Source organism: Exophiala dermatitidis (genome assembly GCF_000230625.1).
Source record: "Exophiala dermatitidis NIH/UT8656 unplaced genomic scaffold supercont1.3, whole genome shotgun sequence".
Taxonomy (NCBI): Eukaryota; Fungi; Ascomycota; class Eurotiomycetes; order Chaetothyriales; family Herpotrichiellaceae; genus Exophiala; species Exophiala dermatitidis.
The window spans coordinates 2,907,113-2,929,857 of NW_008751648.1; the positions used below are offsets into that span (position 1 = coordinate 2,907,113).

Here is a 22,745-nt window from a genome sequence, read left to right on the forward strand (position 1 = left end):
GGGAGAGAGATCGAGAGCGGGAGAGAGATCGAGAGCGGGAGAGAGATCGAGAGCGGGAGAGAGATCGAGAGCGGGAGAGAGATCGAGAGCGAGATCTGATTCGACAGAATCAAGACAGAGCGCGAGAAAGGGACAGAGACACAGGCAGGATCAGGGTTAGAACTGCCAGAGATCCGACCGAAGATCGTGACCGAGGTCGGGATCTGGTTCAGGGCAGAGAGCGAGAGAGAGGAAGGAACGGAGGCCAAGGCAATGCTGGAAACGGCAACAGAAACGGTGCTGGAGGCCCAGGACGCCGCAGGGTCATAATCAACAACTATATCCCTGGGTATAACTATAACCCCTTCTAGGACAGTCAATCACAAAATCATCGTCTGGCCCGAGAAACACAGACACACACGATCACCACTAGTATGGTGTCGATACTAAGATACTATCAAATCCGGACCTACTGGTAGAACCTTCGGACTTCGTTCTCAACCCACCACAACCTTATTCTCAACCGGAACCACTTCCTCATCCCCCTTCACCTGCCGTCGATGCCCTAACATCCATCGATATACCTCTGGATTATTATACGCGGCGGTCCAACTGTCATGTTTGAGATCTGGGTACCTAGTAAAATTGACGTCGGGGGCGCCGGCCTTTTGGAGAGCCGTGACCATTTTCTGAGAGGCGCGGAGGGGAATTATGTCGTCGAGGTCGCCGTGGTGGATCCTAAAACAAATACGAACAGTTAGGAAACAGACAAAAGAGACTTCCAGTTCCAACTAGAACCTAGCTAGCAACTTACCAATGAGGCAAATGCTTGATATGGCTCACTCTCAAATCATCTCCTCCGCCACAGATGGGCATGACAGTCGCAAACCGATGCGGAGTATGTAATGCCAATTCCCACGTTCCGTAGCCGCCCATGCTGAATCCAGTGACGTGGATTCTGTCCAGATCAACATTGTATCGTTGAACGATTTCATCCAGTAAAGCCGACAGGATCGATGCGTTCCAGCCGTATCCCCAGTCCATGTTTAGCGAGGGGGTCACCGTGATGAAATTCTCTGCGACCAGCTCACAAACTTCGATGGGGACAGGGTCGTATGATTTGTCGCCTTGTTTGGTCTGTTTGGATCGTTTGAACCGTTCTGCTACGGGGATGTTTATTGATGGCGGCGGCGGCGATGACGAAGTTGTCGAAACGTTCTCGGTGAGGCCCCCTGAGTCTGTTCGCGCCTTGTATTGATCATAGCAGAGAATCACTTTCGGAATGCCGTGGCGCAAGGAAAAATATGATTCGTTCCGTCCGCGTTGAGACTGGCCTGCCCCGTGCAGGAACAAAATCAATGGCCATTTTTTATTCACATCCTCGTCGTAATTTGGCGGGACAGACACGAAATGTTCATAGCCAAATGGTGCATTGGACGTTCGTTGGTTGAAAAAGTCGTACTTGATGTGTTTTGTCTCGGCGTATGGGTGGCCTGGGTGTTTGGGCACACTGGCGGCGACGGCGGCGGCTTGTTGCCCTTCAAGCTGTTCGTTCGATGTGGCCATGACGGGTATGACTTTGTCTGGGACGTTCTTGGGCCTTCGTCTTGCCATGTGGAAGTCATGGAACGAGTTTGGATTGATTTCGGGATCGTCGCGGGCCTTGCCAGTGGCGGATCCTGGCGAGGGGCGCGTCATATTGACGTGGAACTGGATCTGGGGCAAACTTGCAGAGATGTGGTTTCGCTTCCGTGACAAATAAGATGCCTGTAGGCTCAAGCTGCAGAGGACAGTGAAATTTTTTGTATCTGTAGAATGTCGAGGTGAGGCGACCTTTGAGGTGTGAGATCTCTGGCTGGTGACGAAGTGACATTCGAGAGCAGAGACGATCAATGATACCTGTCGTCAGGGTCCTTCGAGCCATAGATACATCATCTTGGTAGACTCTTCATCCACAGATTCATCCTGGCCATATGCGGATACGTGGATGTCTTCCAGTGAAGTATATAGATATAGAGGGCCAATCAAGACGCCGTCATGCGTCAAGCCATATAGGTACTGTATCGTAGGCTGTTGGGGATGATATGGTAACCTCATGGCTCAGCGGTTGTGTAATGGATCGGCACAACTGGACGTGCTTCATTCAACCCAATTCATTGCAACGTTTTCCTCGCCAGCTGTGCCTTCAGCATCATTACCTTTGACCAGAAGTATGTTTGCCGCCCGCGGCCATGTACAGGATAAATGTAGCGATATATATTTTCGTAGTAGGTGCTGGTGTGGAAGCCTGATGGGGAGATTATGGCGAACCACGCGGCGATAAGCGACAACGCATCGATTACGTCGGATTGTACACAGAAGATACTACGCGGATACACCCTACATCCTCAGCGCATCTACTACACACACTACTTCGTCTCCATCTGTTCTAGCGACGAGATCCTTGCCAGAATCTAGCGGTGGTGAACCAGCCATGCGGCAGAAATGGGCAACTCCCAGAGCGCGCACAAGATCTCTGCGCAGGACAAGTGAGTCCCACCCACGGCCTGCCTCTCCGACCCGGCGACACTCATGTCCGCCGCACAACCCTGGCATACCTGGTATGTATGTTCGGCTCTAACATTTTCTAGGGCAATTCTGGACATGAAAAACCAGCGCGACAAACTACGTCAATACCAGAAACGAATCACCGTCATAACCACACGCGAGACCGAGATCGCCCGCGAATGTCTCGCAAAAGGTGACAAGGCCAAAGCCCTCCTGGCGCTACGAAGGAAGAAATACCAAGAATCCCTCCTAGCCAAGACCGACGCGCAATTGGAACAGCTTGAGAAACTAACAAACAGCGTCGAATTTGCCCTGGTGCAGAAGGACGTGCTCTTCGGACTCCAGCAAGGCACGCAGGTATTGAACATGATCCACAAGGAGATGGGCGGCCTAGAAGGGGTCGAGAAGATGATGGCAGACACTGAGGAGGCTAGACGGTACCAACAGGAGATCAGCGAGGCTTTGGCGGGTCAAATGTCCAACGAAGACGAGGATGAGGTCGAGGATGAACTCGAGGCTATGGAACGAGAGGTTTCGGGTGTTGCGGCACTGCCTGATGCGCCGAAAAAGACTGTGGTGGGTGAAGGCACGTTGCCGGATGCTCCTAAGACGGAGTTGGAGCTGGAACAGCAGAAGATACAGAAACAGAAAGAGAGGGCCCGGCAGAGAAAGATGGCGTTGGAAGCAGCTTAACGCGAGAGCCGTTTTGTCTTGTTATTGGGTGTAATTGTGATACTGTACATTGGTGTATGATGCATTTGCATTTGCGATCCGCTGCAGCATGATGATGATATTGTGTCAGGAGTTGCGGTTTGGACAAGATGAATGCTTTACTAGATTCTTTTGTTTCGATACCCCTACTGCCTTTACTGTCCAGGCGTGGAGTGACCGACGTTGGTTAGACCTTGGATCAATTTATGGTCCTGAGGATTCGCCGCGGCTTCATACAACACACTGACTGGTTCTCGGTTGAGTGCCATAAAATCGCCCTTGAAGCCCAAATACCCTATCCGAGTGACATCTTCTTCGCCGCCAGAATGATTGTCTTCGAAAAACAAGTTGATCGAGGTGGTGCCGTTCCACAACGCACGGTTCAAGGGGATTTCCATCACGTCGTTACTTTTGGGAAGATTGAGTGTCTGAGTCGGTTGCAGTTCGCTAGCCAGGCCAAAGTCCATGTCATCTCTGTTGCGAAAGAGCTTGAGCGTCGATGGCGCCGAGTCGGACTCTGAAGTGCGGATGAGGATCGAGTACAGCTTGCATGATCCGCCAAAGGGGACATGCATCAGGAGTTGCTCGTCTGCGTCGCTTTCGAGAACGGGTCGCTCATTGAGACGTTCATCCCATGTTTTCTGAACAATAGCCGCTCCTGACCGGGGCTCAGCCTCGTTAAGAGTAATGATGCCTTCGAAGTTGATTTGCTTGTAGAGGTTTGACTGTAGCGCCGGCTCGAGGTCATGGGAATGGTCATGTCCGTCTCCACATCCACATCCATGTCCATGTCCATGTCCATGGTCATCTCCGTGCCCATGCCCATGCCCGTGATGGTGGTGATGGTGATGAGAAGCCATTATCTGGGGGCTGTGTGTCACTGGTGGCTCAATACTTGGAATATATTGTGATATCGGGTGAACTCAGACTTCGACATCCGCAATCACACCGCCTTTGAATGGCCACAGCGCTTCTATCAGGCAAGGCCTACGAGAACATGGCAGGTGCACTCACATGGACGAGTCAGTCACGACAGGCGTCCACTGGCAGTGTTGAGAGTGGTGGACATTCTTGCTTGTTCTACAGTGGTATTTCTGCTGTCATCTTCTGCCGTTGTACGAGTAGTTGTGAAGAGGCAGTCGTCAGCTGAGTCATCCAACAGTTGTCATGCCGCTTTATCAGATGATGCCCTCTAGCTGCTTTTGTCTGTGCCCCTCGCTGCTCGTTCTTTCCGAGGTTCTCGAATTTCTACAATATGTCACTCTCATCAGTACAGGCGACGGAGATACGACATTGTGCCTGGCATATGACGCCCAGATGCTCGGCTTCCCTGATGAGCAAACAGAGACTGTCACTTTCAGAGTCAAGAAGATGAGCTATTTTACTAAATTCAACTCGCAGCATTATCAGGCACGCAGGACCCTTGTACCAAGAGGCAGAAGTGATCACTCCACCTTGCAGGTATAGTTCCGCACCGCCACGGCCGAGGAGCACAACCGTCTGCGGCTACTGTGGTGTACCCCGATGTACTCTGTACTCTGTACTATGTACTATGCATCCAGAGAAGCCCGGAAATCGCGAGCGCTACTGCCGCCGATCGTCTGGGGAAGGCAAAATGGTCACTAGACTTGCCAAAATAATGAACGCTTTCCACTTGTCTCCAACCCGGCTGACTTCGGATCGACATGACGCTCGACCCTCGATCTACCGCTATTGCCAACCATAATATTCTATGAAGTCCAAGAACAGCGGAAAGTTTTCTCGTCGGCTGAGTGGCTGACGCGTGCTCGCTATGCGTGATGATACGACAGAGAGTGGGCAATGTCTCGTTCGCTCCACCAGTGGTAAAGCCGAAGTTGTTCGGAACATTGCTGTATCGCACAAAACACCGTGCTTTGCCTGGCTGATATCATACCGAGGGAAGACGGGAGAAGATATGCAAAAGATTGGCTGTGCAGACCATCCGGAATTTCGGATGCATTCGCCTCAAGCTTGGGCAGCACGAATCGCAATTTGCTCTGACTGTATGGGATTCTTGCCGATGTCCTTTTTGGCCTCGAGAGTCGAACGATAGCATGGGAAGAATCACGAGCAAAATCCCCGACGTCTGCTACCGGCAAGGGCGGCCATCAATCCCATTGGACGAGACCCGACCGCCACATCCGGATGGCGCCGCGCTTCGGCAGGTTGACGTTTTGCGGAGAGAGGAACGTCTGTCTTGCATGCCGTGCTGCAAGTCCCAGGCACTTGTACTGTCCACCAGTGCTCCGGGCTGTTCCTCGATCCCAATCATCAGCGCCCGAGATATGCGATATGCGAGTGTTCCACTAGCGGTGCAACAATGCATCCTCATTTCCTGAAAGTCGTGGTCGAGCACCGTCCGCCCCGATTGTACTGGTAAACAAGTCGTAGCTGCTGTGGGATTCTCTGCCGACCCCGCTCGTCTAGACTACTTTACAGCCTCGACCCCGCGGTTGTACGAACATGGTGTTCCGTGGCGTGAGCGCAATACTCAATCCGTGTGACCACAGGTAAGTCGTCTTCAACAGTGCTAGCCTCCAATGTATTTTACAGACTGTGAGGTGCGAACCTTCACATCACACCATACACTTTCATTGAGCCAGATGCTTCGATGGCGGTCCGTTTCAATACCGATTCGATGGCATTATTGCCGTTGTATCCTCCATCCCGTGACCATGAGGATATGGCGGCGACTGTTGGGCTTGGGTTTCACCATATGTATACCATGAGAGAAGCACACGAGCACCTGTTTTGGGGTCTCAAAAATGATATCTTACTTGAAACACAATAACCAACGATCCAGTATCACTCATGTCGAAAACATCTCTTCATCCCACAATTCCTTATCACATACCAACTAACATTACGATGCCAAATACTACTCCGACTTCAAAGGCATCGGCGGAACAAGACCCACCGCGGTCGCAACTCCCCGAATTCGCGCTGCAACTTGGAAAGAACCTGTATCCCGAGCCTCTACACTTCAAGACAATGGAGCGCTTACAGGAGTTTCGAAGAACGGCCGATTATATCTCTGCAGGTTGGCGCCATTTGCTATAACCATGTTGCCAAGCTGATATTCTCGCAGCTATGATCTTTCTCCGGGACAATGTCCTGCTCGAGCGCGATCTCAGCCATGATGATATAAAACATACTATAGGTGGGTAGTCGAATGGGCCTTACATCTGTCGGGGACGATGTTGACCAAACCAGGCTGCTGGGGAATATCCCCCGGTATTACTTTGCTTTATGCGCACCTCAATCTAGCCATCCAGAAGTACGATCAACACATGATCTGCCTCATCGGCCCCAATGAAGGCGTGCCTGCAATTTTGTCCTGTTTGTGGTTGGAAGGTTCATTGGAACGGTTCTATCCGCAGTACAGCAGAGACAGAAAGGGCCTTTACAACCTTATCACGGGATTTGGTGTTGCAGGAGGATTTCCAAGGTTCGAAACCCTACCACCAGGGTGTTGACCTCTCTTATGATCTTTCTTAGGCATCTCAATGCGAAAATTCCCGGCTCTATCCATCAAAACGAAGAGCTCGGTCATGTTCTGTCAACGGCATACGGTACCGTCATGAACAATCCGGATTTGGTCACTGTTGCCGTTGTCGGGGACGGTGAAGCCGAAACAGGCGCAACCGCGACGTAAGTCGATTGACACCAAAACAGCTAAGTGGGCTATGATACTGACAATATGCAGTGCATGGCATATGTGCAGATACATTGATCCCGGGACATCTGGGGCAGTATTGCCGATACTTTACCTCAATTGTTACAATAACTGTGGCAAAACGATCTTCGAAACTATGGAAAATTCGGAGCTTTGTTGCTTGTTCTCCGGTTATGGCTATCAGCCATGTCTCGTCGATGATATCCAGGATATTGACAGAGAACTCAGCATGGCATTATCCTGGGCCTTGGAGACGATCCGAGAAATCCAACTGGCTGCCAGGTCTGGAGACAAAAGCTTCAAACCCAGGTGGCCAATGATCATCCTACGGATCCCCAGATCCTGGGGTTATCCTGAATTAAATGGCCAACAAGGCATCCCCGGTCGTTTCCATGGACAAGAAGTCCTTCTACCTCATGCAAAATTCAACGGGGACCAGCTGCGGCAGCTCCAGAAGTGGCTCGCCTCATACAAGCCGGCTGAACTGCTACCTGGCGGTGGCGTACCCGAATCCATTGAGCCTATCTTTCCTGCAAGCGAAAAGCTGAGATTAGGACAGAATAAAGTCACTTGGGATTCCCGGCATCATCTCGATGTTCCCGAATGGAGGCATTTTGCTGTCGCCAGAGGCAATTCTAACAGCTGCCTGGCCGTCGGCGCATCATTCCTGGAGGAAGCATTGACCCGCAACAAGGGTTTGCTGCGGATCTTCTCCCCAGATGGCGTGGCAAGCTGTAGGCTTCCACACCAGCTTCCAAACCGTACTTTCCAAGCCCTTCAACGGGACGATGACAGCGCCCCGGTGCGCGGTCAAGTGGTCGAGTTCATGTCTGAGCATACTTGTCAAGGTAAGTTAAAGTCTCCCTCCGAGGATCCTGTCTCTTCACGAGGGTTGCTAACGGCGAATCTGCAGGCTTACTTCAAGGCTACACAATGACTGGCCGCACCGGCATACTTGCTGCCGATGAAAGCCTGTTTCCAGTCATTGCGACCATGGTGACACAGTATAGCAGGTTCCTTAGAATTCTCAAGGACACGCCATGGCGCAAAGATGTGAGCAGCTTGAATTACATTACAACAGGCACCTGGACACGGCCGGAGACAAACGGACTCTCTCACCCAAACCCTAGCTTCATCGGCTCTATTCTCAATCTCAAACCAGCAATTGGGAGAGTCTACCTACCACCAGATGCCAATACATTCTTGTCTACCATGGCACACTGTCTAAGGTCCAAGAACTATGTCAACTTGATTGTCTCCTCGAGTCATCCCGAACCTACCTGGCTCACACCGGATCAAGCAGACATGCACGCGCGGGCCGGGGGCAGTGTGTGGAAATTCGCCAGCACCAACGATGGTATCAACCCAGACGTCGTGCTTGTCGGCATTGGCGCAGACATGACGTTTGAAGTGATTGCCGCAGCCGCCTACTTGCGGAAACTGGCGCCGTCGCTTGCCGTGCGTGTGGTTAACGTTACCGACCTCATGATTTTAGGTCGCGAAGGCTCGCATCCTCATGCACTCAGTCACACCGACTTCGACACGCTGTTCACTCCGGACAGGAACATCCACTTCAACTATCACGGCTATGCGAACGAGCTTCAAGGACTATTGTTCGGCAGACCGAGGCTTGACCGCATCACGATTTCCAGCTTCCAGAACGAATGGACCGCCACAACGACGTTCGGAATGCTCCTCAAGAACGGATGTGATCGATACCATGTCGCCGAGGCTGCAGTCCGTGGCGCAGCGATATGTAACCCGCACGTGGCCGTCGATATGCAGAAGCTCGTGGCGCACATTCAGCACGAAAGAGTCAAAGTGGAACAATTTATTCATAAGAATGGTGTCGATCCCGAGGGTACGTTCAGCATTCCCAAGTTCCCAAAGGGTCATCATAATGGGCACCATAACATCGAAACTGCTGGAGGGAGTGATTGGGAGTCCCACGATCGAATATTGCATGTTCCTAATGGCGACACTTTGTAATCCTGCATTTGGCAGAGAATGGCGTTTCTGGAGAGGCGAATTGTTTGGATGCCTTCCGGACTACGAGTCGAAGGTATGGTGCGGATATGCACAGTGACATTCGTCGGGATTATCAGAGTCCTGGCTTTACAAAAACACCTGGTGGCAACCTATGCGGAAACCAGCAGTGCAAAAATAGGCGGAACTCAAACATGCAGTGTTCGGACATCGTCTTTGCGTCAGATCACTTGACGTGGGTTCGTCGAGCCGTTCTTTTGACAGCGTCGAGGACAAATTGGCAAATCTTCTCTGGGAAGTCACTATGACAGAATGATGAATGATGAGAATGATGGTACCAAATGTATGGATTCATGGATGTACCTGGTTGGCAATCTTTATTGTTCAGTTGGATGTACAACTTGAATGAATGGGCAATTATAGCGAACTTAATCAGCAGCACCAGCAGGCTGAGTATGCTTATCATATAGAGCCATCCGCTCTTGTAAGGACAGTAAACTGGGATGTACAGGTCCAGTGGCAGGTGCATTTAGTTTCCCTGAAGAACAGTACATGCTTCCTCCTGCCTGAAAGTGGTCTTTCTGCCCCGTTTGTCCAGCGCGCCAGGTCCACAGAGCTCCCATGCGCGCCGTAGGTGGATAACGACCATGACTGAGACCAACGCCTGCTATTATCAACCTTGTGACTCGGTTTTCTTGTTCCGCTTGCTCGTAGACCACGTTCAAGGGGCTAATAAAAGGGGGATTCAGCCCTGCCAACAGTGGGTTGTGGTGTCATTGGCCAGCGCAACGTCATGGAATGCCCCCATCCAGTTGTGGATTAGACTCCCTTGGCACTGATAAGCATAATCGTAGCTCAACGTCCTTCCACCCTGAACTTCTTATTCTTTTCCACTTCCCCTGCAACTCCGATATCATTGGCGATGACGCGAAGCAGCTTGAAGAAACTCCTTTCGTCATGGCTGCTTCTGCAGAGAGGGCGGCGTTGTGGCGATATCCGATCCCATTCCACCACGGCCAGCTATCAGTTGTCGTGGCAGAAGATGGCCTGGTGCTGGGGAACCACACCCAAACCGCTGCAACAACGACGTCTCGTGAAAGAACTAAGCCCATAATGTCCTTGGAGAGAGAATCATTCAGCATGATAACCAGGAGCAGTTTCAAAGGTGGCAATACCGGGCGACGCCTGAGCGGTGTTCCCCCGAAGCTGTTATCGGCCATTGTCCTCCCCCAAGAAGTATAACTGGTTACTGGCAGATCATCCAATCCTCCTGGCCTGACCGCCAATAGCCATCTGTAATGGTAAGGACTCGTCCTGTTTTGATACCCTTGAAATGTCGTCTTTTGGACGGGACCATTCCTGGGAAAATACTCCGTCTCCCACAGCGCTGCCACTCGGTACAAGGAGGAGCTTGTTAAACGAGGCATATGACGAGGTCGATGGAGGTCATCGATCGAAATGACTTTGCGAATAAAGGAAATGTACCTGGGAACTCCATACCTCGTTCACGAATTATGAAACCTTCCATTCTTCATCTGATTTTGAACCTGTGACGATAATGGCGCAGACAACTTTCGAGATTACAGTAGGATCCATATGGGGCTTGAGTCGGTGTTGCAGCATTCGGAGAACATGGTCTTCAGGTTTGTACCTCAGCCTTGCACTGTGTGGCATCTCCGGTGCCCTCCAACAACACACCTCATCTCCCCTAATTTTCAACCTCACGCAAAGCGACAAAGCGATGCACCTCCGGCGGCCGCCATTCCCATCGTGATATTTTGAACACAGGATCACTGTTAACCTGTGCTCTACGCGCCAAGGCCGATATCTGGTGCTTCCGTGAACGCCTCAGGGTATTTAGATCTCTCACTTTTGGCTGCGCCTCATTCTCTTCTTCTTCCTTCACCACCTTTCACTCTTCTCTCCATCCCTTCCATTCATCCATCCCATTCACACCCTTTACCGTTCATTCAAAGCCCTTGAACAATCGTTCTAACACCTCTTCCCCTCTCACATTCATTGTGACCGGGCTTCAACATCATGTTGCAGGTCGCACTCCTCATCCACTTGGTGGTGGTCCTTTTGGGCCTCACGCCTAAGTTCGCAGGCGCCACTGATCTGGCAACCTTTACGGTTACAGAGACAGCTAGTCAGGTCCTCTCCATTGTCCATCCGGTTACTGTCACTGCGACAGCGATTACCTCCAATGTCAGCTTGGTTGAATCGGTTGTCAACTCATCTGTTACCGCGACTCTCAGTTCAACTGTCTCTACCGGTTTGACCTCTAACGCGACAGTGACTGTTGGTACTACCACTTCCACTACAGCACAAGCTTCAGGTATGTGAAATTTGTTTACCTGAGTCAAAGTGAGATCGGCTGAATCTGACCCAACCGCAGTTGCAATTTCTACCGGAACCACCACTGTGACTCGTACCCAGTCCCTGACTTCCACTATTGGTAAGCATTGACCAAATCCTGCCAAAGAGTTCTCAAACTAACCACATCGCAGTTCTGGCTTCAAATTCCTCAACTGCGGCTTCTGCCAATTTGTCAACTGCGACTTTTGCCAATGCCTCAGTTTCAGATCACCCTACTGGTACGTCATTGTCTAGCGCAGCGCAGGCTGGGCTGCACAATCGCGTGTTTATAATGAAGGATAACAAAGCTGACAATATGCCTTTTACAGGTTCAGTCCTCCCACTTGCATCATTAGCTCCATATCACAATGTGACCGCCACAGTCACTGTGACTGCGAACTGCACTGACAAGAATGGTACTGCTGCTGGTCATACAGTGACCTTGACATCTTATGTCAGTGGTGGTCTGGTCTCACATACGAGCTTGACTTCTGTGTCTTCGGTCTCTGGTCACAATGTGTCAACTATGTTTGACCATACCACCTTGCCAGCTGTTGGCAGCATTCGTCCACTCAATGCGACTACTGCGACACAAGTGTTGACTGTGACTGTGAGCCCAGTGCCAGTCATGACATCTACTTCAGTCTCTGGTTCTGTCTCTACGTCCAGCACAGTTGAAACTCGTACTGTCTTGACTAGCAGTACTTCAACCATGACTGCCATCACCACCATGACTGCTACGCATGCAGCATTGACTGGCATGTCAACTCTGACATCGCCTCTGATGGTGACCTCTGCGGCCTTGCCCTCTTCGATGCTTTCTCTGGTCTCATCATCCATTGAATCTGTGTCCACATCAGCTGTTACTGCTACGACCGTGGTGACTAGCAGCATTACGAGCACCAAGACTGTGACCTCTTTGGCCAGCACCTCGAATGCTGTTCCCCCACCACCTTCTATGTCAACTGGTGCAGATGTGACCGTCACTCTCACCCTTACGAGCCTTGTTACAGTGGTCCCTCAGTCTCTTGTGACCTTAACTAGCACTATCGCGTCTTTTGTCACATCATCAAGCATTGTCTCACCTTCTTTCGCGACATCTACTCAGGAGGACACCTCGACTACTGTCACTAAAACTCTGACTGTCGTGGCATCCACCCCTGTCACAACCAAGACTTTAACTGTTGTTGCAAACGCCACCACCACTGCGGTCAACTCTACTCAGTCCTTGTCTACGATTACAGCGCTTACCACTGTCACTGAATCCCAGTCCATCTCTGTCATTGGCGAGAACCAGACGGTCACTGTCACTGAGGCTGCTACCACCATTGTCTTTACGACTTTGAGCACTGCTTTGACTGTGTCTGGAAATGCATCTTCTGCAGCTTTCGGAACTGGCAATCGTACTGCTATGGGTGGTCCTACAGGGTCTGCTTTTAGCACTGGTTTTCCGACTGTTGTCCAGGATGGCAGCATGAGCTCGCGTGTTATGCCTGGCCCTGTTCCTGAGTCTGCCTCACCATCAGTCTTTCCACCCATTACTCCAGCCACAGGTGGTTCCAACCGCGCCATGACACCCAATAGTGTCTTTAAGGTTCTCAGCCGTTTTGCCGCGTTGGTTCAGGGTATCAAGTTTGTGCAGTCTGCCAATATCGCGAGCAATAGCAGTGGTATTGTTATTATCCACGGCAATGGTACTTCCAGCACCTCAACATGTACCGACATCACCACTTCTGCTATTCGCGGTACTATTGAGAGCATGGCGCCTGCGATTACTTCCACCGTGCCTGGTGCTGGACCTGGTGCACCCACTACTACCATTCATCCGGTTGAAGGTGATGGTCATGGCCAACCGCTGTCCCTAGGCACCGTTGTTATTGTTGGCACTCTAGCTCCGGCTCAGACTACTTCTTCTCTCAACTCAACCTTCACTCTTCCCTCTACTTCTTCTTTGGTCACCAACAACAACAACCATTCAACCACCACTGTTACAGCGGTTGTTACTGCAAAGACCACTGTTCCAGTTCTTCTCAATACCACTGTTCCTTCGATTTCATCCTCCGGCACCGCCGCAGTTTCGAACTCCTCGTCCCTCTCATCTCTGACCACCTCTGCTCAAGATGGACCCTCTTCGAGTTCGCATTCTAGTGGATCTGATCGCGTCAGCACTGATCTTCCTAGCAGTGTCGCGCGCTCTAGCCTCTCTTCCATGGGTACGAATTCCAGCCCAGTTTCTACTGTTGATTCACCTGTTCCTTCTATGCATCGAACTCTCAATGGATCCACAGATGCTGCGTCTAGCACAATGGCGATGGGACCGAGCTCGAGCTCGTCGTCGCAATCAGGAGGACGAAATGAGACGTCGGGCTTTCAACTTGGACAACTTGCGGGCGGATTGGGAGGCTCTGGCACCTCTGGCGCAGGCGCAGGCACCCAACAACAACCTACGCCGACTGTGACTACTCCCTCAAGCGGTCCAGATCCATTCAACTTTTCCACGATGATCACTCACTCGAACTCGGCTTCTTTTTCTCTTCAGATTCAGACAATCTTTATCAACTCCAGCTTGTCGGTTCTGACGTCCACTCTCACTCTTTCGCCGTCTATTAGCAGCACCTCTGTGACTGCGCCCTCTGCGACCGTCCCCTCTACGGTTATTTCTCCTTCGGTTTCTTCTTCTTCAAGCGAACCCCTTCCAACTCTGCCCTCCAGCATGAGCACGATCGTCGAGTCGACTTCAACTCCTCACTCTCATTCAATGACCTCCACCGTCATGATCACCTCCACGAGCACTACTTACACTAGTGGACAAGCTCCTGTGGCGACGATTACCTCAAGCACCAATGAGACACCCTCGGCCTACGCTACTCGTCTGGCCAAATCGTCAATCATGTGGATGGCCATTGTTGCCGCTGGAGTCTGGATCGGGTTGTGATTTCGGATCTCTGATCTGTGTCTGGTCTTTGCTGGTTTCTTGCAAACACACTTTCAACTTCTACCTGCACTTTTTACTGCATTGAATTTGCATTGCATTGCCACCAAACAACCTTCCACCTCACGGCATACCTCACTTGACTTTCACCTTGTGTCTGTTGTGTGTGGATGGGTGGACGAACAACTATCGGCAATGGCACTCACTACTGCAGTCTACTTACTGGTCTTCTGTGTGTTTCGATGCAAGGCGGCAGAAAACAGAACAGAAGAGGGACGGATCCAGCATCGATCCTGCATATGGCTTGCTTGTTCTTGCCTTTTTTCATATGTCTTGTTCTGCTTTCAACTTTTCGGCCATCCTCTGTCGGAGCCCCTGCGGGAGGGTAAACCGATATGATTCGCCTTGTTTTGCTTTTTCTCAGTTAGTATCCAGGCCATCCTCTGTCGGAGCCCCTTCGGGTGGGTAACCGGTATGATGGTCTTGCAAATGTGGCTTGTTCTGCTTTTCTCAGTTAGTACTCAGACCATCCTCTGTCGGAGCCCCTCCGGGTGGGTAACCGATAAGATGGTCTTGCAAATAGTCTTCCGAGACAGAAAATTCATTATGGTTTGTCCATAAAAGTAGTTCCGCTCTGTTCCTCCTCTCTATTCGTACTAGAGTTCCTAATCTTCCTCCTCCTCCTGTGCGTCTGCGATTCCTGTTGCTGTTCCTGCCTGGCCTCGTCGTCTTCCATTTCTATTCATCGACTCCTACTACAATTCAACACCTGCTTACTTGCGTCCTGATCGTCTGCCTTGCTAAGATACGGTGCTAATCATTGACTACTACTACTACTTCTTGCCTGCTATTTGCCTCTCGATCGCCACATACGCCCGTGAGTCGTGACCCAACTAATCCTGCTTAACATGCTTGCCCTGTTTCGACTTCGCCAGTATACCATCTGAGCTTTCCCTGCCCATGTCCTCAATCTTACGAATCAATCCTTCCCTTACCGAATCGTGTTGTCGGCCCAGCTGGACCTCAAAATCCACCGTGCTGCTCCGTAGGTCGGCGCTTTGCGTTCCGCCAATGCTTTGTTTGTCGTGGCCCTGATGCTCCCCATCGATGTGCTTGAGTTGCTGCAGGTCGACGTCACTCTTCAGTGCGGAAAGACTGCCAACACAATCCCGATACATGTTCGTCCAAGCACCTGTGTTTTCCCTTGGCTCGTCTCCGCGGGTACCGGTGAAAGACTGCTTGCCTACAAGACGACCATGTTGCAATTCCCGGGTCGCAGCTTGGTTTCCTTGCAAGCCTGATCGAAGAGGTCGAGAGTCACGACTGCCGTCATGTCCCGGTATGATTTCCAGTTCTGGATATTCAACGCTGCCACTCATGCTGATGCTGCTCCTATGTCCATAGGTCTGCATATACGCCCTCAACTCGGAGCTGCTGCTCCGATATATCTTTTTCCATCTTCCAACAAACCCTTTACCACCCTTCCTGGTGCCATGGCTTAGAAATTGAGGCTCGTTCACGCTACTCCGCAGCAGATCCAGACTCTTGCTTTTCCCTTTGTCGATGCGACCCTTCCTCCCAAAGGGCAGTCGCCTCCAAGATGGTGGGGCAGGTAAGCTCAGTGTCAGGGTTGACCGGTTCCAGATCGCCTGCGCTGCATTTTCGTCAACGCACTCCAAAGCAAAATCACGGACTGCAACACCATCTCTTTCGCCAGCAGAACCACTCCTCACATCTCGCGAGTGGCTAGGAAATCGACCCCATAAACCCAGCAGATCTCGAAATTGAGTACCGGCTCCGTGACGTCTCTCGTCTTGCCTCGTCCCGCTGACGATTGTGAACCTCTTGCCGAGGTCCAATATGCTCCTCTTCTTGAGAACAGCTTTCTCCGAAGACTTCTTTTTGACCGGTCGCCCAACGGTCAACTTGGGAATACTTCGCTTCAACCCTACGCCACGTGGTTGGCCGGACGAGTCTTCGGTCTTCTCCTCGCCCGCAGAAGCTGGGTACTTGCGGTCCACATGCAGGATTCTGGTGTCTGGAACATCCATCTGCTCTGCCGTTGTGGTGTCTCTATCACATGCGGTTGCGCTGTGATGGCTAGATGTTGAACTTCTCCGCCGGCCCTCACGATCAAATTTTGGTGCCGTAAGAAACCCACCCAACGATGTCTCGTTGGGCTCTTCCATTGCACGTTTCAACGTCCGCCGCCACATGTCGGTGGTGGTCTCTTGGGATAAAATCTCGCTGCCCTTGAGCGGAGTCCTCCCAGAGCCAGATATTGTCCTTCGACGTCCATTATTTGGGAATGGATCAGAACTGGTACGAGGCCGTCTCTCTGTGGACCAAAAGGGATCCAACTCTAGCCAGGCAGGTTTTTCATTCCCCTTAGAGGATAGTATGGCAGGGCCCACGTCGCTCATCCTTTCATTGTACGAGTCATGAACTGCTTGGACACTGAGCTCTGTAAGCCGCTCTCTCCTAGCATCTTGTAACTGCTCTGCGCTAATCTCACTTAAGGCCTCATCGTCCTCTGTCGAGTGGAGCTGCAACTTCCTTCGGATAGGTATCGATGTTGAAGGACGTGGCCTGTCACCGGTGGGCATGCTTGCACTTCGATGCCTCTGCGTAGAGGCCTGTAAACGATCGTTGCCTTCGCCCTGACGTTGCAGTTGCGAAGAGTTCCGTCCAAACCACGCATTCTCTGCGGCAACCGAGGCATGCGCTATGCTGCCACCGGATGACCTCGCAGGCAGACTCATGGAATCTGATCTTCCGGCCACTGCGATGCTGTTTGGGTTCCGTCTTGGATTGGATGGTGTTCTCCTATTGCCGCTACTCACTTCGCCATCACTCCAGTAGAAGGAAGAGGCGTCATCACGGGTGACCGCTCCTTTTACGGGTTCATAACAAGCGGACGCACCAGCAGAGAGCACACTCTTCAATTGGGAACTGGCCTTTTCCGTGGAGATGCCATTTTCGAAAAGTCGCCGAGTACGGGGATCCGACGGTCGTCGATTGTGCTCAGTTGCGATCCAGCTAGGATGTCGTTCGCTCAACGATAGCCGACTAATAGCTGGTCCTGCATCAGCAGACTGAATCTTGTATTGCTCAATGCTTGTGCGGCTTGTTTCTGGTCTGGAGCCGTCTGCTGTGATGGAAGGACTCGCAAGTTGCTGGGATATCCTCATATTGTAGAGATGCACCGAGCTTCGGTCAGAGTCTGCAAGTGATGGCATGTCCCTCTTCAGACCACCTTGATCAGGGGCGATCGATGCGTTCGCCGAGCCTTGTTCAGCTTTTCCAACTTGTCGTGGCACTCGATCTTGGCCAACGCTGCCTTCTTTGCAAGACGTTCTCTCAATGGAGTCCTCCAGGTCATGTTCGCCGAATTTTGAGATGAAGCAGATTAGGCTGCGATCCAGATTCGGGAGCAGGCCGTCACAGAAGTTCCCATCATGCGTAGTAAGGCTTTCTGCCTTTCTAACAGTGGCAGCCAGCCTTCTCAGCGCTTTTCTGAATTCCGTATCATACTGTTGACTATCTCGCTTAGGCAAATCATCCATCTTCTCCTCTGCACATTTCTGGGAGCCGTCCAGTAAGTCAGGTGCATCGGGTAATTTGATAGTTCCAGTTGCAAGTCCTTCGCTGAGCCGCTGCAGGGCCTTGGTTGGCGATCGTTTGTATTCCTCCATCACAATTCCGACGAATGACGGCTTCGAGGAGCTGGGGTCTGTGGTGCGGTTCGTGTCGGCCGGGTCTGTGGCCAGCTCTTCGCCTTGCTCTCCTTGGGCCACCGCTGCTGCAATTCCAGCAGCCAATCCTGAATCGTCACAGGATATCTCGATTTTAGCTGGCGACTGGGAGCTGGGTTTTACTGCGGCGTCACCATCCGTGAGCATAGCCGTGTGTATACTTCTGGCATCACTATCATACCCGGCCTCACTTCCTGCGCGGGACATCAAGAGTTCAAGCAGACCGGTAGACCGTTGGCTTACACCAGCTTCCGGAATGTCCATTCCCAGTGGTTGCAGGGACATGCCAGACGATTCGCGAGCAGTTTCACCCGAGACGTGCTGTTTCAAGCTGGATTTGCTTAATTTTGACTCCGACAACTTCTGTCTGATATGGCTGCCCAGCTGTTCCAACCTTCCGGGCTGCTTCTGCTCGGGCCCTGTAGGCCCAAACTTGAAGTCGACATCAAGAGAGTATTGTCTCTTGACGGGCAAGGCTGAGGATTGGGATGCGGTGCGATATCCGCGCACGGAGGGCGAGGACCGAAAGATTTGACGCAAGGCATCCTTATCTGCGACATTCGACGGGGAAGGGCCGGGCGCATGGGGAACGGTCGTGGCAGGTAATTGTACTGACAGAACAGAGGCCGGATGCTTAAGATTGCGCAGATCGGACGCTGGGGGCTCCTCCGGGTTACGAAGGCCAAAACAGCATAGTAAGGGAGAAAAGAGCTGTTTGATGCCACGCATATCTGCGGCGTCACACGGGAAAATGGGATGAAATGAAATTGGATGAAAGGCAACAAATGTACACTGGTAAGCTCTGTGTCTGCACGAAGAATCTGCTGGAAAAAGAAGGGAGGAGGGACTTCACCCAGGGCTTTGATACATACACGCTCCGGAGACATGATGAAAAACTTGAATGGCATTGAAGCTTTCATCGTGGGAAATGGCAGTCATGGAAGGAGCATAAGGCTGCCACGACAAGAAGGAGCAAACTGCTGCTCGGCATCCACTAACGCCATGACTGGCGCTTGATTCAACCCAACGCGTTCAGGAGCTTGATTCTTCGGGTTTGACAATGCGACGCAACGAGGGGATAGCCTGGATCGTGGTTACTGGGGATTCGCGCGACACGCCAACATGATCGTCAGGTTCATCCTCGAAGGACTCTCAACAGGGAGAGCATAATTCGTGGGCAATCGCTGCCCATGATCGGAAGCCCCCTCTCCAGCCCTTATATATGAAATGTTCCGCGTCCGCAGATACAGTACTAACCTTTGGCCATCTGTCTATTCGGTTGAAAGCGTAGTCCAAAGCTTTTGTAGAGCTGACTGGCCTCCCCAGCTTCTCGTTTCGTTGGACTTTGAGCTGCCACGATTTGCGGCGTTAATGTGTTAGCGCCTGAACGTAATACTATGGCGGATTTTATGGTCTTGAAGTGCTGTTTCCCTGCCACCACGACCTTGAACTTGAACCCAGTACGCGTCTGATACACCATGGCACACCGCACTTGCTTTGAATCGAAAGACTGAATCTGTGCACTTACGCGCAGAAATCCATGGTCACGAAGTAAGTGATCTGTATCCGTTCCTCCCACGCTGACGGCAGGGAATCTCCATGGAACCCATACAAGAAGCCGGGCAGCCTATCTCTCCTAGAGCGTGATGGCCAAAATACCGCCCCAGGCCGTAATAATAGAGGAGCTGGGATCCGATGGTCGCCCAAGAGCCGTCCTTAGGTGTTCTCCTGAGACTGGAAGACTACAAACGTCTCTTCCGCCCTCGTACAGCTCTCCGAGGACAGGAACTTCAATACTGAACAAGTGCATGAGCCCCTTTCTTCCGGCAGGATATCCCTCCACTGTCACACCAGACTACACACCATATCAAATATACGATTCGCTGCAGGCATTCGCGTCCACGATTGCAGGTCTCCTTGCATCGAGAGCAGTCTTTGTCGGGATGGGCGTCGGGTCCGAAGAGGCATCAGTCCTGACCACCATGTTGTTATACATCGCTCAAGAGACCGTCGGTCGGGTTGCCACGATTTTGTTCGCTCATCAGTTCTCCCAGCGCATCGAAGCCGAGGTCAAGTTCTACCGATTCTTTGCTGATATAGTCAACGACGTTGCCTTTGTTCTCGATTGCATGAGCCCTGCGATGCCAATATTGGGCAGGGTGGTCACTTTATGTTTGAGCAACGCGTGTCGAGCAGTATGCGGGGTTGCCGGTGGGAGCAGCAAGGCCATCTTGAGCTCTCACTTTGCAAAGGCTGGCAATATAGGAGAACTGAATGCCAAAGATGGCAGTCAGGAGACCGTGATCAGTCTGCTGGGCATGTGGGTGGGCGGTGTGGTTGTCAGCAAAGTCCATGGCACTCTTGCGACGTGGTCATGGCTGGTCCCGCTCCTGGCTCTCCATCTCTGGGCCAACTGGAAAGCTGTGAGAAGCGTGCGACTCAACTCCTTCAACACCAACAGGGCTCTGGTCTTCTTTCGTGCAGCACTTGAAGGTCGAACCTTGGACATGGAGCAAGTCGCACAGGAAGAGACCGTCTTAGGCTGGCCAGCAGCCTCGCGCGGCATCTATGGTCTTGAGCCCTGCTATTTCCAGGTTGGTTCTAGTGTACAGGACCTGGTGCATAGGGTGTATGCCGGAGCGGATCAACCGTCGCAACCCGCTAGCACTGTGGGCCACTTGGTCCAACTATTCTGCGACGAGGATTACTTGCTCTGGTTTGACATCGAAACTGGCGAAGCATTGGTCCTGTTGAAGGACACAGCAACCGGAATCACACAAGCCAAAGGCTTATGTCATATGCTTCGCTGTTATGTGAAAGCGCGGACTCTCACCCAGGCTACAGGCAGAGACGTCTCAGAAAGAGTAGACGAGTGCCAAGGGACAGATAATGCTCCTGAGACAGCATCGGCGTATTTGACTACCCGCCATCGCCGCTGCTTTCGATTACTCGCCGATGCTCTTCACGAAAATCGTGAGCAGTGGAGCGTGATCCGGGAGCAAGCCGAACGAGCCGGCTGGGATCTTGGTCTTACCAACTTGACCAAGACACGAGACAGGCGTGTTCGAGCAACCGGCTTTGTAGAGGACAAGAAGGTCCGATAACACAAGCCATGGCCTGTCCCGGCCAAATACCTCGCAGTTCGACCCGTCGGGTCCATTATTGTACGTGGTCCTCATTCCTGATACATGAAATGTCGCAAAGACGATGGAGTAACTACACCATTGTTGTCGCACACGTGTCTATGGACACCACTTTTGGTCAGCGCCATGAAAATGTACAATGTTGTAGGCCCGTAGGCTGGGCCCCTGGCGAAGGAGAATATTTTCACAAGCGGACCTGGATGAACATGGCCCGAAGCCTTCCCGGGGTCCCGTGCACATCACGCTTTGCAAAAATTCCGCCGATAGTACAGCAATCGCCATCGAATGGCAAGATTGGCGTGTGGAGTGCCAATTTAGGCAACATTCCAGAAGGCCGAGGAATGTGTCTCGGATCCGTGCCTGGTCAACAGTGGGTTTTGGTGTCATGGTTTCCACTGTGGCGAGGGTATGCTGGGCACGATGCCTGAGTGATGTGCTTGACTGGCCGGCATTCAGCCAGCATAATTCAGGAAGAATAGTGATAATAATGATACTAGCACAGTAATAATACCTGCCGTTACATCAAACACAGATTAGTAGAATTCGAAAAGGCGCAGCTGTGTGCGAACACATGGACAATGTAAGCAAGAGGCGCTGGTCCACGGAGCTGACCGCCAGGGCAACAGGCTGCCACTTTTCATCTTGGAGCTGTTGTCTGGCCAGCTGAAATGCATCGTTTCGAATTGACTACGTCGCTTTTACCACAAGATGCCAGGATCATTCGCTTGCAGGGCAAACATTGCATGGGCTCGTGACGCCGAGAATACGGGTTAAACATGGTGTGCAGTCAGACAACCGCTGAGGCAGCCTGTAAAAGTAATGCCAACTGCCAGGACGGCCACGTTGCAGTTGACACGATGATACGATGAATTCTCCCTGGCCGTCAAGGATCACTGGCAAAATATTATGAGACAACGTGGCAAGCAGTGCCTCCTTTTTTGCTTTCCAGGGTGTATGAGTATTCCCTGGAACAAAGGCGGTCACAGTAGGAATCCAGCTAGACGCAGCCCAAGCGGAACTAGGATCGTGACGGTGGACCACAACACAAAGCCCAAATGAACGCGTTGGGCGGGAGCCGGATACGCATTCCTGCTCTTGTCCAGTAGGATGCTTTGGCCCAGGCAGGATGCAGAGTTTCAGAATTCCACCAGCGGCAGAGGATGGGTGCAGACGCTTTTGTGGGCATTGGTGGCGAGCATCTCGCATTCCCATTGAGCGAGGGTTGAGGAAGGGCGTGCTAGCTAGGCCTCATGTCAGCGCCGTGGTTTTCCAGCGGATACATCACTGGGACGAAGCGGAGGATGGTCAGCTTCAGCATAGGTGTGCTCGTCATTGTCGACGAGATGGGTCATAGATGGCTGTTCAAAATTGGTAGCTTTGCGGACATAGTAGTACTGCTCAGACATTTGGCAAGACCATACAATGGTAGGCTGGATCACGGGAAAACGCCGGTGATCTTCTGGAAAACTGGTAGAAGACTGAGGTGAGGACCAGCTGCACCTGCTACTAGAAGTGGCAGCAGCCTAGAAGGCGTGGAACGGCGTCTTAGGCTGTTGGAAGCTTTGGAGAAGTAATAGAAGCCCCAACGACTAGTACCTAGGTAGTGTTCTAGAGGATTATTTAGGCGGAGATCTCTG

At 51.8% G+C, this 22,745-nt stretch overlaps 8 protein-coding genes across 8 annotated transcripts; 4 read left to right on the forward strand and 4 right to left on the reverse strand.

Annotated features, from left to right (window-relative positions):
- Nucleotides 1–476: 476 nt before the first annotated feature.
- Nucleotides 477–1,677, reverse strand: HMPREF1120_04049 (uncharacterized protein; the record flags this gene model as incomplete). Its single annotated transcript, XM_009158153.1, has 2 exons — nt 477–717; nt 794–1,677. The coding sequence occupies 2 exons, from the start codon at nt 1,675–1,677 to the stop codon at nt 477–479; spliced, it is 1,125 nt and encodes a 374-aa protein (XP_009156401.1).
- A 500-nt stretch (nt 1,678–2,177) lies between these two features.
- On the forward strand, nt 2,178–3,612 carry HMPREF1120_04050 (uncharacterized protein). Its single transcript, XM_009158154.1, has 2 exons — nt 2,178–2,507; nt 2,610–3,612. Exons 1-2 carry the CDS (start codon nt 2,464–2,466, stop codon nt 3,217–3,219), a joined length of 654 nt encoding a protein of 217 aa, XP_009156402.1. The 5' UTR covers nt 2,178–2,463; the 3' UTR covers nt 3,220–3,612.
- Nucleotides 3,393–4,097, reverse strand: HMPREF1120_04051 (uncharacterized protein; the record flags this gene model as incomplete). The annotated part of the gene is made up of 1 exon (XM_009158155.1): nt 3,393–4,097. One exon carries the CDS (start codon nt 4,095–4,097, stop codon nt 3,393–3,395), a length of 705 nt encoding a protein of 234 aa, XP_009156403.1.
- Nucleotides 4,098–4,514: 417 nt separating this feature from the next.
- HMPREF1120_04052 (uncharacterized protein) lies at nt 4,515–9,480 on the forward strand. Its single transcript, XM_009158156.1, has 6 exons — nt 4,515–6,298; nt 6,347–6,418; nt 6,472–6,706; nt 6,757–6,909; nt 6,965–7,782; nt 7,848–9,480. Exons 1-6 carry the CDS (start codon nt 6,070–6,072, stop codon nt 8,921–8,923), a joined length of 2,583 nt encoding a protein of 860 aa, XP_009156404.1. The 5' UTR covers nt 4,515–6,069; the 3' UTR covers nt 8,924–9,480.
- Nucleotides 9,481–9,819: 339 nt separating this feature from the next.
- Nucleotides 9,820–14,844, forward strand: HMPREF1120_04053 (uncharacterized protein). Its single transcript, XM_009158157.1, has 5 exons — nt 9,820–10,221; nt 10,488–11,258; nt 11,319–11,378; nt 11,431–11,517; nt 11,608–14,844. Exons 2-5 carry the CDS (start codon nt 10,961–10,963, stop codon nt 14,211–14,213), a joined length of 3,051 nt encoding a protein of 1,016 aa, XP_009156405.1. The 5' UTR covers nt 9,820–10,221; nt 10,488–10,960; the 3' UTR covers nt 14,214–14,844.
- HMPREF1120_04054 (uncharacterized protein) lies at nt 14,529–21,774 on the reverse strand. The gene has a single exon (XM_009158158.1). It carries the CDS (start codon nt 18,692–18,694, stop codon nt 15,104–15,106), a length of 3,591 nt encoding a protein of 1,196 aa, XP_009156406.1. The 5' UTR covers nt 18,695–21,774; the 3' UTR covers nt 14,529–15,103.
- Nucleotides 19,450–22,493, forward strand: HMPREF1120_04055 (uncharacterized protein). Its single transcript, XM_009158159.1, has one exon. The coding sequence runs from the start codon at nt 19,612–19,614 to the stop codon at nt 21,067–21,069; it is 1,458 nt and encodes a 485-aa protein (XP_009156407.1). The 5' UTR covers nt 19,450–19,611; the 3' UTR covers nt 21,070–22,493.
- On the reverse strand, nt 21,792–22,623 carry HMPREF1120_04056 (uncharacterized protein). Its single transcript, XM_009158160.1, has one exon. The coding sequence runs from the start codon at nt 22,318–22,320 to the stop codon at nt 21,826–21,828; it is 495 nt and encodes a 164-aa protein (XP_009156408.1). The 5' UTR covers nt 22,321–22,623; the 3' UTR covers nt 21,792–21,825.
- Between the last annotated feature and the right edge of the window lie 122 nt (nt 22,624–22,745).